This window comes from Plasmodium cynomolgi, chromosome 1 (assembly GCF_000321355.1).
Source record: "Plasmodium cynomolgi strain B DNA, chromosome 1, whole genome shotgun sequence".
Classification (NCBI taxonomy): Eukaryota; Apicomplexa; class Aconoidasida; order Haemosporida; family Plasmodiidae; genus Plasmodium; species Plasmodium cynomolgi.
The window spans coordinates 785,165-801,917 of NC_020396.1; the positions used below are offsets into that span (position 1 = coordinate 785,165).

The following is a 16,753-nucleotide window of genomic DNA, read 5'->3' on the forward strand; positions in this document are numbered from 1 at the left end:
TTAGGGAAAGAAAATGCTTGTTCTAATAGTTTTATGACCTATTTTGCTTGAAATGTTGTACTCGTAAATTTATTAATTTAATATTTTTTTAATTTATTAACGGATACATATTTAAAAAGCAACGTTTAAAAAAAAAAAAAAATACTTGTATCTAAATTTATTGCATATAAATTAAAAAAAAAAAAGAATAATAATTAAAAAACATGCAGTAGTGAAAAAAACTAATCACCAAATAATTAAACTAAAAGTTAATAAAAGAGGTTTTGATTAACGCTTTTAAAAAATTTTGACAAAAAAAATGCTATAATTTTAACTTTTTTTTAAAAAATATTTTTTTTACCTCCACGAAGTAGAAAAAAAGGTATCTAAATTCAATAGTTGTCGTTTAGTTTAGTTATTTAACAGTTAAGAGAAAAAAAAAAACATCTTTTCACTCCTAATAAATAATAATAAATAAATAATTAAATAAAAAAAAAATAAACAACAAATAATTAATATTTAATAGAGCGTATACAAAATTAAAATAATACTTTTGCAAAAATATTAGTTGAAATGAAATATAAGTTTTGCTAGCTTTTAGAAAGTTGATAAGCAATCAAATTAACAGATAGCAAAAAAATAAATACCAAAAAATACAAAACAAATATTAAAATAATAAAAAAACATTTTAACTTTCCAGATCTACATAATTTTTTCATAACAAAAAAAAAAAAGGCTTTTTAACTCTAACTAAGAAANACTACTTTACTTACAATTCATTGTATATTTTTAATACTGTTTTGTTTATATATTTTTTCCCACTTGCGCTAATTTATCGAAATCGTATAATTAAATAGGAACTTCCTTAACCCTACAAATAGATATATCTGAAAAAGAAAATATAAAAAGCTTTCAAAGGCTTCGTATAAGTTTAGCGCCGTTGTATATAATATATACTCTCTATATATATCTTATCCGACTGTTTTGTGCTAATACTTTTTTTTTCCCCTTAAGAAAGTCCAAAATGAGTCCCTGCAACATCCCAATTATCGTCCTACCAGCGACATCATCTCCTGCTGATATTAAGAGAGCCATCGATGCGAACAACCAGACTGTAGCAAAATCCGATGGGAGGAGAAACAAATGCAAGAGCAAAAAGAGCTTCGCTGACTTCAATCTTGCTTCCTTACCATACAAAGTGTTGTTCATCTTTGGTGTTATCGTTGTGCTGTTACAGGTGAGTGAAAGAGGATGACGAGAGGGGCATTTATCAGCTTTGAGAATATCTCTCTGAGTTGTGATGTGTTAGTCATTTTGGCCCCTTTCACCTTGACATCATTGCATGCATATGTATTACATACTCATACGATGAGGTGAAGTGTGCTACCCAAGAGTAGTTAATAATATAGAGGGGCTTACCCAGCCCCCTCAGCTTTTTACCTTTTAACCCCCCCACCCTTTTTTCTACCCACTTGTTACCCACTTGCTACCCCTTTATTACCCCTTTTTAGAACAACACCACTTCTTCCAGCTTAGAAGTTAGCAGAAATGGCAGATCTTTAGGTGAGTACTACCAAGATGACCACTATGAATATGAGGCAAGAGGAAGAAGAGGAGGAAACAGGTGGCAAGAGGAGGAGATGTATAACCCAAGAATGAGAGGTGGTAACCATGACTACTATGATGACAGAAGCATGGGATATCGATCTGGTCCAGATGATAGACATACTTTTCATCGCATGGAACCTCACCCAGCATACGATGATGAAAGAGATGATAAGGGTAATACTATTGTTCCCAGTACTCCAGCTCCAGCCAAACCTGATGATGATGACCAGGGTAAGGTAGACGACCACAAGGTAGCTCCAAATCCTGATGCACCCGAGCATGACCCCAATAATCCACACGCCGATCCAGAAACACCTGGTAAACCAGATGATGAACATCATAAGGATGATAAGGGTAATGAGATTCATATAGATGATAATCATGAGATCAAACCTGATGATGATAAGGATGATAAGGATGATAAGGGTAAAATTATTCCACATCCAGCACAGCCCATTGAACCCAGTGATGATCCTCATCACGATGGATCTCAGCCCGACAAGCCTGGACCTGATGGTGGCTTAAAAGGAGTAGCGGGTGGTGAAGGTCCTTATGGTCCAGATGGAAAAGGTGACAGAAGCGGAGACGAAAGAGAATTCAGAAACTATGATAACCATCGCGGAAGACCTATGGATGACAGGAGAGGAAGAGGTGGATATGACGATTATTATGGTCCCGATGGATACGGAAGTGATTATGGCAGACGCTATGGAGATGATAGCCGTGAAATACATTACGCAAACAGTGAAAGAATGTATGATGAAGAATACCACGGAAGAGGTGGAAGAGGAGGTGATGACCGATCCATTCATTATGCAGAAAACCAAAGAATGATAGATGAAGATATGCCATATCCCCCTAATGGACGATTCAGAGATGACCGTTCAGGCAATTATGATAGATATAATTCCATGAGATTTGAAGATGATTATAACCAAGGCCCAAGAGGTGGAAGAATGGGAGGTGCAAATCCATTTAATGTCCCCCCAAAAGGTGGAAGAGATGACGATCACATGATTCACGGTGCTCACCCAAATAGAATGATAGATGATATGAATGACCCAAGAAAATTCAATCACTCCAGAAACCCACATGCAAAACCTGAAGATGACCCAAGACAAATCCATAGTTCTCGTGCACATCCGATGAAACCTGATGACCACTTCTTTGATGACGATAGATTTGGCCCCCACGGTGGACCAGGAAAATTCCAAGATGGAAGAAACAGACCTATGCCTGGAGGACCACAAGGAAATGTAGGAGGAAGAGATCAACCAGGACGAGGTGGAAGACTTGATATGGAAGAAGACCAATTCGGCTCCAGAGGAGATTTCATGAGAAGACCTCCTCAAGATGGACGCGGAAGACCTGGACCTAGTGGCAGAGACATGCCAGGACGCCCCCAGGGTAACAATGAACAACTCCCATTCGGATGCACCCGAGCTGAATTACAAGAACAGATGACTGAAGAAGAATTAAACAGCAAAATCAAAAACTTGAGACCAAACGCAACCGTTAAGGAAATGTTCGTTCTGTTCAACCAGATACTCTCCTTCGAAAGAAAGAAGTTTGTTAAGATGCAAGAGTACATTATGCAATACTCACAATACTTGCAGAAGACTCTGTTGTTACCAACCCCAATCAGAATGAAGTACTGGTGGAGAGCACACTACAACATGACCGATGAGTTGATTAAGAAAGAGAGAGGAGATTTCCAAGATTTCTATGCCTTTGTAAGCAAGGGACAATGCCAGAGATGGGACTTCCTTTACTTCGCCAATGCTAAGAGAAAATCGTGGGATGAACTCAGAGATTTAATGAAGAGCATATGGATGGAAATCTTAACCTACAAGATGAAGAAACACAGTAAATTGTAAGCTAGCTGCTAGAAGAAAACGTGTTTTTTACCTGTGCCCATCCAGCCACGACCTGTTGTTGATTGTACCTTTGGATAAAGCTATAAATTAACGAGAGAGACGCTGGAGGAAAAGTGTTGATTGCGCATTATGTGTAAGTTTTACCACGCTGCTTTGTTGACGGTTAACACAGAGAAGTTGTTCATATGTGTGAAAGCGTGTCATAGGAGAACGTTTTGCAGCATTGTTGGAGAAAGGTGCCCCGGTTTGCCCGTGTTATTATAAAATTGTATGGACTGGACTTCTTAGGACAGCGCCACTTGGGCGAGGGGTGAACAAGTTTTTTAGAAGCCGACCAATTAAGGCACCATCTGTGCTTAGATGATAAACTTGGGACGTTTTTTCAAACCATAACACCATATACATGAAAATGAAAGTGTACACTTGTGCAGTGACGCCACTGCGCAGAGTTTTAACCCTGTGCAAAAAAAAAAAATAAATTACGCACATGTATACTTCCATCGCGCGATCCGTTTTTCTCTGCCAAAATACTTTTTTTTTCTCACTTCCATATATTTTTACATGAACAAAAAAACATGTGTCGAACATGTGATTATATTTTTATATTATGTTATATTATACTATACCTTTGTACGTTGCTTACTCAGTGTATTATTTATTCTTTTTTATCTATTTCGTCAATGCGTGCACCCCTTTTTTATTCATCACTGTTACATTCACTGTTATACTCACCCACTGCATCCGTGTCATGCCTTCATTTCACTGCCTTGTTTTATATGCTACAAATTACACTTCGCAATTTACACCAATGAGTGAACAATGCATGAACTTGGAATTCCAGTTATGACCATTTTTAGCTATTCATGATACATAATTAATTCATACATCGAAAAAAAAAAAAAGAACTTTTACACATGCAGCATATTTAAAAGAAAATTAAGAAGGCAAAAAAAAAAAAAAAAAAAAAGAGTAGATCCTAAAACCACGGATTTGGAGTAGTAAAAAATGAGCCTTTATGGGGATGGTCATTTTGGGGGGGGTACATATATAGTCCCCTTTTTTTTTCTTTGCTCTACAATTGTAGCGGCGTGATAAACCGATTTGGCATGGTTCGTTAAAAAGGGTTATTACCTAACCCCTCGTGGAAGGTGACGTTGTGAAGTTGACCCCACGTTAGGTGAGAAAACGAATCAGCATGCAGATAAAAGGTCCTTTATGGATTTTTTTTTTTCATAATTTGGACTAGTTTCCCAAATGGTTGTATAGTAGGTATCCCTTTTTTTTTTACCAAAATTTTCGCAAAGAGTACACACAGATGCGATTTGGATCTTACAAACCCTTTGTCGAGCATTCCAACTAGGGGGTACTTCTACTTAAATGGGGAGAGATTGCCATGCATTGCTCTCATAAGTGAGGTAAGTTTTGCCCCGTATGGAGTCCCCACCCGTGTGCGTACATTTGGTGAGTCCGTCAAAGGGAGAATGCCGCAGGGGGGATATATACACCCTTTTTTAAAATGCTATTTTTCTAACCATGAATTCGTCAAAAAGGGGGGGGAAAAAAGTGCATAAAAAAAATTGTAACTTTTTTTTTGGCCCTCCCTACTTATTACATTATATTCTCGGGTAAACATTTGAAAAAGACGGTGGTTGGCCATTTTAAATGGCAAGCAAATCGCAACTAAATGCATTTGTGTTGATCAACATGAGGGATGAAAAATTGGCACTCAAACAGCAGTATGAAAGGAAGTTAGTAAAAAAGGGGGAGACAATTCTTAAATAATGAAATGTGTGCAATAACGAAATGATGGAGTCGCCAAAAAGTGGGAAAAACACTTCAGCAATGAGAAATGCAGTAATAAGGGGGTAAAACCCTCTACCCCCCAACCGCTCTATTTGTGAATTCGTGAAAGTGGAGAGGACGGATTTGTGAGAAGGTGTCCGATCAGGTTGTGGTTCCTGTTCCTCTCTCTACATAAACGGATATGTGCGACGGAATTACATTCCGAGCATTTGGCTGGAATGTATTTTCTCACAAGGGGGGAAAAAAGATTGATGTAAACGAATTATCAGGACGGTGATTTTTATTGAAAGGGTGTAAAAGATACACAGTGTAGCATTATAAGTAAGATAAAAAATTTGGAATTGTTTTCCCCATTTTGAGGGATGTGAGAAATGTGTTTTAGAAGATAAGTCACCAGTAACCATGCACTATGGGATGCGACATTTTGTAAAAGCATTATCTCATTTTAAATGACATAACTTGGTTTACATATTGTTAAAAACATCTAATGCTTTGATTCCCACTCCGATGCCCATAATTAGGACAACAACGAGCCACCATATTTGCATAACTGAGAAGACAATAGCCCCAATTACCATGCCGCCCATCGCTATCATGATGAAGTCTTTGATGAAGACAATTTTTGGGTCCTTCGTGTGATGGTGGTAAAACCTCCGTAAGACGTCGTCTCTCTCTTCATCCTTCCCCTGAAAATTGCACTGCAATAAGCTGTATAGGATTTTTTTTTCGAAGACCCCATCTGCGCTGGCATATGCATTTAGAAATGCATTCAACTTTCGCTCCAGGTGTTTATCTTTATTTTTACTTTTGGTTTTATTTTTTTTGCAAAACTTTTTCCTTAGCTGTTTCAGCATTTCTTCCGTTGTTGGTTCTAGTTTATTTATTAGTATCCTTGATGGTCTGCTGGGGGGAAAGGGGGCTTCACAACACTTCCTGATATTTTCGCATGAGGGAGTTCTTTGCAGGCCATCCTGAAAGGGGGAGAGTTAAAGAAGGGGTGGAATGTTATCAAGTTTAACCTATACTCTCCAATGGTGGCGATTTTTAGGAGGTGGTTTACACTCGGGTCAGTAAATGTGAATGTGTCAAAGGTGTGGCTATTCTTCTTACCTCACTGGAGAAACAGCAAGTCCAAATAAACACTACAAATAGGGTAATTTTAACAATCTGGAGAAGGAAAGATTTTTTTTTTTTTGCCATCCCACTGTCCTGCGATATCACGTAGCCAGTTTGCGTCTGGCTGGGTGCCCCTACTGTATAGGTATACTCGTTGTGGTAATTTACGTCCATCTTTTTTTTTTTTTTTCCTCTGTTTTGTGTTATGAAGTCAAAATTGTTATGAACTCTTGGTGTTTTGTTGCAAATATAATTATACTGCCAACTGGCAGAATGGTCGGTTTGTTTTTAACGCTATTGAGGAGGGGGGGGGGATTAGCTTGCCCGGGGGAAGTACCTATTTGTCTCGCTACATATAAAAACTCCACGGCAATTTCGATCTGTATGTAAATCAATTTTAACAATGTTGCGTAGAATGAGAGAAAAAAAAAAAAAAGCTTTGGAGTGGTTATTTTAATGAAGCGCGAATTTTAGCTAAATGAATGACGGGGGGAGAGCTGCTCGAACTAATTTGTGGATGATTTAAATTTTGTCGTTTGTGGGTAAGTTACCTCGTGGGCATGTTGTCCACGTGGGCGTAAATATGTCCATGTATATAGATAATTAATACAACTATGTTATGAACGAATAATATGAGATAGACCTGCTGCTACCGACGCATCTATTTGTATGCTACCAAGGAGAAAGTAAATTTAAAAAAAAAGAAGGCGCAAAAAAGACGGAGAGAAATATTTCGCGGAGCAGAGCATTTCTATTCCATTATACTGGGAGGGGTGAACATGCCAGTTCCGGTCTTTGTGAAGGTTAAGGGGAAGGGATTAATTTTTTTTTTTTTTTTTTTTTTTTTTTTTTTACGAACAAGTTTGACTAACGCGGTGTAGAATAAAAAAGGGTTGCGAGCAGAAAGGTAGAACCGACAGTGGGGGGATTAAATTTTGCGCAAAAAATAAAAAAAAAAAATGGTCATTTTGCAATCATTTTGCAATCATTTTGCCATCATTTTTCCACTGCGAGCAAATCAGAAAAGAAAGGATAATTTTTTTTGTAGGATTAAAACGCAGAGTGGGGAAATAGAAACTTTAAAAATAGAAACGGGGGGAAAAATAATTCCCCGCCCTCGCACCATTGCGGTTCCGTGGTCGCCCTGTTTTTTCCTACCGCAATTTTCTGTAACTTATATAAAAATGGTGGCTTCCATTTTGTCTCTCTGCCTAGCCTATCCCATTTAATTAAAACGTATAATAAATCACGTTCGACGTCCCCATAGTGGTATGTCTAGCTTAAATGGAAAAGAATGGTTGACGTGGGTGGGTTGGCATCCGTATTTGGGTAGGAAATATTATATAGGAAGAACTGTTCAACTGCGGAGCCGCCGCTGCGGTTGCAAACAGTCACGGGGGTAACAACCGGCGCAAACCATTTGTCATCTGAAAGAAAAATCCCCAGCATACGAAGCGCTATTATTAACTTTTTTTAAGCATCTATGCATGGAGTTATTATTCCCCAAAGCATGCAAAAAGATATTACTAAAATTATCGAAGGGGGAAGAACCCTAAATTAGAAAAAAAAAATTGACAAAAAGAGATGGTATACAAAGTGATACCAATAATTGTCCCACAGCCTGCATGCAGAACTGCTGCCCGCACTGCACGTTGAGGTAACAACCGTTTAGTCTATCCCTAATGGTATGTTTACTACAGCATTATGGGGATAATTTTTTTCAAAGAAAAATTTTGGTCAACCTTTTTGCGCTTAGAAGGGACCTTGTTAGAATATGGCGAGGTTTAGGGAATGCTTTCTTAAAATGAATAATTAACAACGTAAGGGGATTTCCTCTCACGATTTATTTTGCATGCTAGATGCCAATCATGCCGAACTTTCTTTATCCCTTTCCGTGCCGCAGTCAAGAACGAAACATTGTGGAAGAATGGTCATTTTATTTTTCACTTTTTTATAACTCAGTGGGCTATGGCATAGTAAGGCTACTTGATGCTAGTTCATCTACGTAGGTCTTTTTTCGCGAAAAGGGAAAAATAACACCTACGTGAGAATCGAATGATACAGCATGATATGTATGAGAAGTAGAAAGGGTGATGCAGCTTTCCGTATTTTGATAACTGGGTCACTTTTCTAAGGGTATCCAAGCAGTAGGTTTATATTATTTGCGCCCCGATTGGCGTAGAATCCATTTTTTAAAAGAAACTCAAAAGGGCATTATCAGAAGAAGAATCCCGTAAGTCCATGTGGCACCTGAACCCTTTTTGGCTAAGAAGTGATCTACGATCTACACTGAGGAGTCGCCTGTTGTGGGTAGTACAGATTTCCCCATAACGCAGTTGCAATTTTGCCCTTTTTGAAATGATAAAAGGATCTTCCATAGCAGATCGATTTTGCATTTTACGCCTTATCGTTTTTCGAGAGTCATTTTTATTTGTGCAAAAGGTCACTATGCAGATTTTTACCAGCCTACTGGACATACGCCACAGGTTAGGCATTCAACTGCATGAGGGAAAAAGTAACGTCATTAAGGAATCACCCACGTTGGAGTTGCCCCAATGGGGGTTGCCCTTTTAGATCAGACTGGCTTAGCGTACACCAATGTGCATACCCCTTCCCATTTATGGCCCAAGCGTTCGATCGTTTGATCTCTTTTTAGGAAAAAAAGGAAGGCCCTTTGTTTTTTGGGGTCTTTCTCGTGGGGGCATAAAACGCAAAGCGGAGTAAATCGCTCCATTTGCATAATTCAAAAGGGGTACCTTAACTGGGGCAATGTCACCTGTTCGAAATAATTTATTATCAAAAAAGGGGTTCGCTAAGGAAGAGGAAGTAGTACCTTTTCAATGTTCTCCTTTGTGGTATAGGCATTCTTATTAAGGCAAAAAAAAAAAAAAAAAAAAAAACACAATTAGGAAGTTTCAGCTATTCGGGAAGAATCATTATTGTGACGAATTTTTTCCCCAATGGTAGGAAACAAATAGGAGGGTGATATATTTTTGTTTTTAATTCGTACGGCAATTGGGGCTACATAAGTCGTCTGTTCAACGGTTGCACACAACATATCCCTATAATGGATGTTATGTCTTTTACAATCTGCGCTGTGAATCAAAATGCGCGTTATGCTATTCATATATGCGTTTTCGTCGTTGGCCCCTAAAAGACTGAAACTTACTTGTTTGGGTTTTATATTCTTTTCGACTAACGAAGAATGAGCCCTCATTTTTACGCGTATGGCAAAAAATATAAACTTAGCGAGTGACGTAGATTGAGATGTTCAGGGGGCTACATAATCCCTAAGGCGTTAAGCTTATTCACTAATTAAAAGGGTAAAAAAATTTAACACAAGGAAAGACCCTTTTTTTTTTTTTACGGCTAATTTTTGTATGCAAGTTGGTAGGATAATTTATTGTTCATGTTGTAGAGGCAAATTAGAAAGGAATAGAATAATGATGACATTTTTTTAGTCCTTTTTTTTTCCCTTTGGAATGACAATGGCAAATGTGCATGTATATCCATACTGTTTGCTCATTTTTGACCCCCTATAAGTATATAGCGTCAAATATCGACGTACTTTTTTTTCCTTTTTCTGTTGATCCGTTGGAATTTACATTTTAAGAGATGGGTGAATTTTGTACGAGGTGTATAAAACATTACTCTATGCAAAATAAATAAACAAACTTGTAGGAAAAAAAAAAAAATGAAGTGCACACTGAATGTTGTTAGGGGTTCTACTCGCAAATATTTTTTATCGTGTAAAAGGGGGATCATGGAATTGTCTAACGGTAACGTTTTTTGTTCCAAGTGGGGACTTTACAAAAACATATTTTTCAGATTTATCTACCTAAATTGTTTATAAAGCAAAATGGTGAACTCGCGGGAAAAAAAAAAAAATTGTTATTATGGAGGTTGAAAAAATTGCGCATAAATGGGCATGCAGAAAAATAACCACTAGTGCGTCGTATATTATATATATTTTTTTACGCGTTTACAATTTATACATATACATGTCAGCGTTTTTTTTACTTTAATCCCCCTCGGTAATAGTGTACTCCTTGGACGTTTTTTCTTCGCACAAAAATTGTATTATTTTCTTCCGTACGCACAGCACTTGTATATACATACTATTATTATATCATGTTTAAATAGGCAGGTGGAACGAAAATGATGAAAAAAGTGAAACAAAAATATAGTAAAAAATAAAGTAAAAAATATAGTAAAAAATACAGTAAAAAATACAGTAAAAAATGCAGTAAAAAATACAGTAAAAAATACAGTAAAAAATATAGTAAAAATATATAGTAAAAAAAGCTGGAAAAAAAGCAGGAAAAAAAACGCGCTGCATATGTTAAACATAAGATTGTCAGCGTGAAATTATTAAAAACAAAAAACACCGAATTGCAAATATCCTAATAAAATATTTTTAGAATAGCCTTTTAGCGAAGAAAAACTTTTTAGTAAAAAAATACCACTTTGCGTAATTTTTACTTTTCTAACTACAGCTACATTTATTACCCCTCAAAAGTTTTATTGCAGTTTTTAGTAGCTCCCCTCTTTTATTGATTTAAACTCAAGTTCGCCTAAAATAAGAGAAACAAATTAAATACGCGTTTTAGAAAATAGTAAATTATACATATATATTTCCCTTTCTCTTCTATAGTAATTTTTTACTGTATTAAATTTTCTCCGTCTTCAGGCTGATACATTTTTTAGCAAATTTTTTGTTCTCACTGCTTCCATATTGATGCCTAACTGGTAGGAAGTTATTTCGCTTGTTGACTCTTCGAAGGTTGAATTAGTAGAGAGCGCTTTGGAGCTTTTTAGCCATTCCCAAATCTTCACAGGAAACTAATCACGCCAAGTTTGTACATACGTAGTCCTTCGTTCGACGCGTCGATAGGCGAAATATACCTCTAGCTAGCCAAAATTTTATCTAATGATTAATTAAAAAAAATACACAATTAAACCGATAAAAGCAAAGTTAATAAAAGAAGATGACCCCCTTATATATCCAACTTTTTTTATTCACCCTTTTCGTTTGGGTTTGGCCAACCCAGGGCCAAGTAAGCATACGTGGTTCATAACGGCAAGTCCACAGGAGTGTTGCGTTATATGATACGAGTTACCTGTTAAGTGTACTCTCTGCATATGTGTGTATTTTTACATTTTTGCTTGCTTCCCCCTTTTTTGCAGAACACCGTTGACGTGGCCGCCTTGAAGGCTAGCTCTTCGAGCAGCAGCCTACGCCACAGGTGTGGACGAGTGTTGTCCGAGTTTGCAACCTCCGGTGATGAACGGAGCTTATCAGATGAGGCATCCTCCACAGTTACCAGTAACGAAACGCATAGCTTATATTCCGATTTTAATGAAGAAGATGAGGGTAACTTACAACATTATTTAACTTCTAGAATACATAGAGAAAGAGGAGGCCGAAGGAGAAGAGATGTTAACGATTTTTTAGGATCTCTCGATAGTCTCGATTCTGTAGGTTCCAGAAGAAGGATGTTAAAGAAAATTTTGTCACATCTTAAAAAGCACGAAACATTCGACTATGATGAATTAATGAATTACGTAGATAACCATTTAGAGGGAGAACAGAAAGAAAGAATGAAATTGTTGGTAGACGAGTTGAAGGATTATAAAGCAAAATATTTAAACATGAAGTTTGGTTTCAAAAATAGCATGAAAAAAATTCGAAAAAAGATGAAGAGTCAGATTAAGCTTATGATTTTACTAGTACCCTCCATCACCTGTTTATTTGTGTTGTTATGGTTGATCGTGTCGATGACTATGTTTGGTCCAGGTGCGGTAGCCTGCGCTCCTGCAATTGCTAGTACTGTTGTTACTCCAAGTGCTGTCGGTGCTGCCGGTGCAGCCAGTGCAGTCAGTGCAGCCAGTGCAGCCAGTGCAGTCAGTACAGCGGCTGCTTTCTCCGCCCCAACTGCTGCTTGTAGTGCCTTAAGCAATATGATGGTTCCTACAGGATTTGCCTGCTGTGGAAGCATCTGCAAAGTGATATACGCCCCCTTTCCTTTAGCCTTCTTGTAATATGTACCGAAGGGGGTGGTGGTGGTAAGATGGGGTTAGTGCTTTGATCGATGGGTGGCGAAGCTAAGAAGTAGGTTTTTTTTTTTTTCTCTCTACGTAAAAATGGCCCCCTTTGACTCAATGGCAAACACGCTGCGTGAACTTTTTAGTTGTTACAAAAGCATCCGGCGCAGATTGCAAAAAGGACAAACATGAAAGGAAAAAAAAAAATATATATTATAAGCAACAACCGTAAAGGTGTTACCCGTTTTAAGATCAATGAGTGAAGTGAAGAAGCAGTCCTATGTAAATTTTCAAAATTTTCGCACCACTTACGTCGCTTTTTTGTGATTTGTTCGAGGATTTTCATTATCGGAGCTCTCAGTTTTGCACCTTATAAGTGGACACTATACATGTGCATGTATTTACATACCTACCGTGCGTGCATGCCCTGTTTTTAATTACACGCATTTTATATTACTTACTCGTTGCAGGGTAAAATTTTGCCTTTCCCATTTTTTCGTACAAAATACTGCCCACGTGACAGAGAAGAAGAAAAATTCGCAGGAAAAAGTAGCGCATGCATGCATTAAAAAAAAAAAAATTGTAAATGTATACATATGTGTGTGTATGTGATGTAAACGTTCATATGGAAAGATAGCTCTTTCCGATAAAAACATTTAGGTGATGTATGATGGTGCGTTGTTTCACTTCTGAATGTATGCCCCTGTATGTATAAACCACGTTTATGATCCTAAAAACGTACACACGTTATTACACATTAGAATTAAGCTAGCAATTTTTAACCTAATGCTCAACCGTAGCTTTTTTATAATTTCTTTTAAATGATGCCTGATGAATTGTGCCGAGGGGGGGGACTGTCCCATCGATGTAGGCGGCACCGATGTAGGTAGCATCGGAGGGAAAGGCGCATTGAGGTTTGATTCCTTCGGCGCACAGTTATTCGCCCATGGGTTTTGCTCCCATTTTTCTACCCTCCATGGAGTATAAGATGAGATCGTTTAGGGGGATCCCATTTGGAAAGGCCTTCTTTTGGAAGAGTATTAATTTTGACGGAAGTTTTGCCTACCCCCTAGAGGGTTCCATATGGGGGAAATTCTCCATTGATGTTGCATTTGTGTACATTCTGCAAGAAAAAGCATCTTACAATTTCTACGTAAGGGGGTGTTTTTTAATTACTCATCAGGATATTCCCTCCTGTTCCGCACACCTTAACGATGCGGTGAAGCAGTGCAATTGTAGCGTTGAGAAAGTTAGGACGGGTAGGCGCGAATAATATTTGCATGTCGGGGGGGAATTCCTGAGGAGGCGTATTTTTCTACCTTACCAAGGATGGGGAGCATATAAGTGGGTATTGGGCACATTTTATGTGCTTCCCTCGCGGGAGATAATCTTGTAAAGAGGACTCTCCCCAAGGGACACAATTTTCATATGTAATGCGAATCGTACCATTAAGAAAGTCGAATGGATCTGCTCCATCACCAATAGTGTGTCACTACTTTGACGCGATGGTGCAATAGCTCAAGCTGACTTGAAGCGCGGCATGGGTTCAGGATTCCTTCTCGCCGGGGATAGGGAAAGACTTATTTTGTATTCTCTTTGTTGTACTAAAAGATGGGGATATTCCAAGCAGTATATAAAATTAGTGTGACTTTTACGGGATGGAAAAGCAGTCAATGCAAAAATATGATTACAACCCGTTGAGCTGTTCTTTCAGCAAGAGGCACACGTAAAAAGGTAAAAAAGTAAAAGATGACGCAAAATGGAACGGCCTAACATTTGATAAAGGTTCCTTTTTCCTATTTCAGTGATACGCAATTAGTAAAAAAGGGGGAGTAGTATCTTTTTTTCTAAAAAAAATAATTATACTGATTGAGACGAGCCAGAGATGGTAAAAAAAACGTGCATTTATAGGAAAAGAAAAACTGTTAAAGATATTTGCATGGGATACTTATGTGCTGCTAAAATGTCTAGATTTGCACCCCTCTCCCCCCCGTGAGTGGGATAGCAACGATTAGGAACTGCAGAAGTTGCGGAGCGTGCAGGAGTAAACTGCCTCTAGTGGGAATAGATGAGATCTTCTTGGGGGAAGACTTCGTCTCATGAACGCTGCGTTCTCATTTACATCCAGCTATCTCCCTTTATGCATTTATCCTATTAGCCCGTTTGGGCATATAATATATAAAATGAACCATTTTTATTGAAGTAGCAGCATTGGCGAAGTTTTTTTTTTCTTTTAATTTCTTACACAGCAAGACTGCGCAGTGGAGTTGATCCTAATCTATGACACGTTAAAGGCTACCTTTTAGAGGACCCCTTAACAAATGTTGCTTGTAACATTAGGACAGATCCACCACGTAATTGACCCACTCGTGTTCTACTTTTCCACTTTGCACATGAGCTAAGTGTTACATGATCTTTCGACCGTTCACATAACGCACAACGAGGAGGCTGCACCAAATGGTTATCCCATTGGGGGGGCCCCCCATATAAACGAACATATATATATATACATATATGTTATAACCCAGGAATGTTTATTTGCATGTGCGCGGACGTACTTTTAATTTGGTTAAGTAATGTCTTTCTATTCAGAATGCGCTGCGAAAAAATGGCCCTCTAAGTTGAGCAAAAACGACGTTCTGCTTCTCGCAGGTCAGGCAATTTTTTTCCTTTCTCTTTAAAATTGCACTTGAAAAAAAAAAAAAAATTAAATTGAAACGAGAGAAGTTACATATGTAGGGGGGGGGCCCATTTCAAGAGCAGCCTAAATTGACCCAATTAAGTTAATAACCTCTGTAATTTTCGACATGGCGAGATACGCGAAGGAAAAAAAAAGTGAAGATAATCGAGCGAAGGTTACCTCGCATGTCCAATGGGAACACCTTTCCAGTGCAGTAAAAATAACAAGTGCAGAGAGAAAAACTGAGCTTACGAAGAAGTACATAAGCACATATTTTCAACTGCGTAACGGTTTTTAAAAAAGTTACATACGTGAATTATTTATATATATACATATATGCGATCGCGTGGTAGGGAATTGGCTTGTACATGTAAAAAAAGTGACTTCGAGGAAAACGCATGTACGAGGGTTAAAATGCGGGACAATACTCTAACAAAAAAAAAAAAAACATTTTCCTTTCTGCAAAATACGCATTAAAATGCAATTTAGTGGTGAATGGCGAAAGTGCTTACGCTGAGGAGCCGCTTCGCAAAGGAGCGTTTTCAATTTTTAAAGAAGATTAGCTACAAATGAGAGAAGAACATACATACGGTGTATTTATTTACATATATACGCAGAAAAGCGTAAAAAAAAAAAAAAAAAAGAGAAAATTTCTGCGAAGACCGTTGGCAATTGTGATTTGTTAGGTAGAGTTATTTTTCCCAAGTAAATTAAAATTGTACATGTATTTTACATTTGCTTCCGTGAAAGAAGCTAAAAAAGCAGTACTACTCAGAACATTGTATCACTCTTTAGAGCTTTGTGAGTAGAAAAAAGGGGGGAGCGACATGCGATCATTGCGTTATGGATGAGTAATATATATATACATACGTATAGCACATATATTGGACTACATTTTTTTTCTTTTTTCTTTTTTTTCTTTTTTTTTCTTTTTTTTCTTTTTTTTCCTTTTTTAAAATTTTTTTTCTTTTTTTTAATTTTTTTAATTTTTATTTGTCGTTTTACCCCGTTGTAAGTCTTGTATATTTCGACAATACATTTGTATTCTCAGCGTAAGATTGATTGTCCTTTTTCTTTTAGAAGAAAATAGCAATTATCGATAAAAAAAAAAAAAAAATATATTTATCGACTTCACTACTAATAAAAAAGCCAACTCGCAATATTAATGTCTAATCTTTTTAAACAGAACGGGGTTTCATATTTCAAGGAAAAAAACTGCAAGGGAAAATTTAACTAACCATTTTTTGTTCGCGTTGTATAACAGCAATAGTAGTTTAGCTTCACCTATCAAGCACTAATAAAAGAAGAAGAAAAAAAAATATATAAAATAAAAATAAAATAAAGTAAAATTAAAAAAAATAAAAATAAAATAAATACAAAATAAAGTAAAATTAAAAAAAATAAAAATAAAATAAATATAAAATAAAGTAAAATAAACAAGAATTTTAATTTTATTACTTTTAAACAACAATTTGTGCACGATGTCGAGGACCATTTCCAAATTTTTCTTCGCTATGTTATGTGTAGTCTGGTATAAATAGGGAGAGAGAAAAAAAAAAAATGGAATATGCGACATGATCTGCATATTTGGCATATTATGAGTGCGTTTGAAGTACGCGTGAAGTATGCGTGTGATTTTCTCACC

The 16,753-nt window shown here is 37.1% G+C and overlaps 3 protein-coding genes across 3 annotated transcripts; 2 read left to right on the forward strand and 1 right to left on the reverse strand.

Moving 5' to 3' along the window:
• Positions 1-1,003: 1,003 nt before the first annotated feature.
• Positions 1,004-3,464, forward strand: PCYB_012580 (phist protein; the record flags this gene model as incomplete). The annotated part of the gene is made up of 2 exons (XM_004220764.1): positions 1,004-1,216; positions 1,491-3,464. The coding sequence occupies 2 exons, from the start codon at positions 1,004-1,006 to the stop codon at positions 3,462-3,464; spliced, it is 2,187 nt and encodes a 728-aa protein (XP_004220812.1).
• A 2,267-nt stretch (positions 3,465-5,731) lies between these two features.
• On the reverse strand, positions 5,732-6,557 carry PCYB_012590 (hypothetical protein; the record flags this gene model as incomplete). The annotated part of the gene is made up of 2 exons (XM_004220765.1): positions 5,732-6,238; positions 6,378-6,557. The coding sequence occupies 2 exons, from the start codon at positions 6,555-6,557 to the stop codon at positions 5,732-5,734; spliced, it is 687 nt and encodes a 228-aa protein (XP_004220813.1).
• A 5,013-nt stretch (positions 6,558-11,570) lies between these two features.
• On the forward strand, positions 11,571-12,425 carry PCYB_012600 (hypothetical protein; the record flags this gene model as incomplete). The annotated part of the gene is made up of 1 exon (XM_004220766.1): positions 11,571-12,425. A coding segment is annotated over one exon (855 nt), but the record flags the coding sequence as incomplete, so codon positions are not given.
• Positions 12,426-16,753: the final 4,328 nt, after the last annotated feature.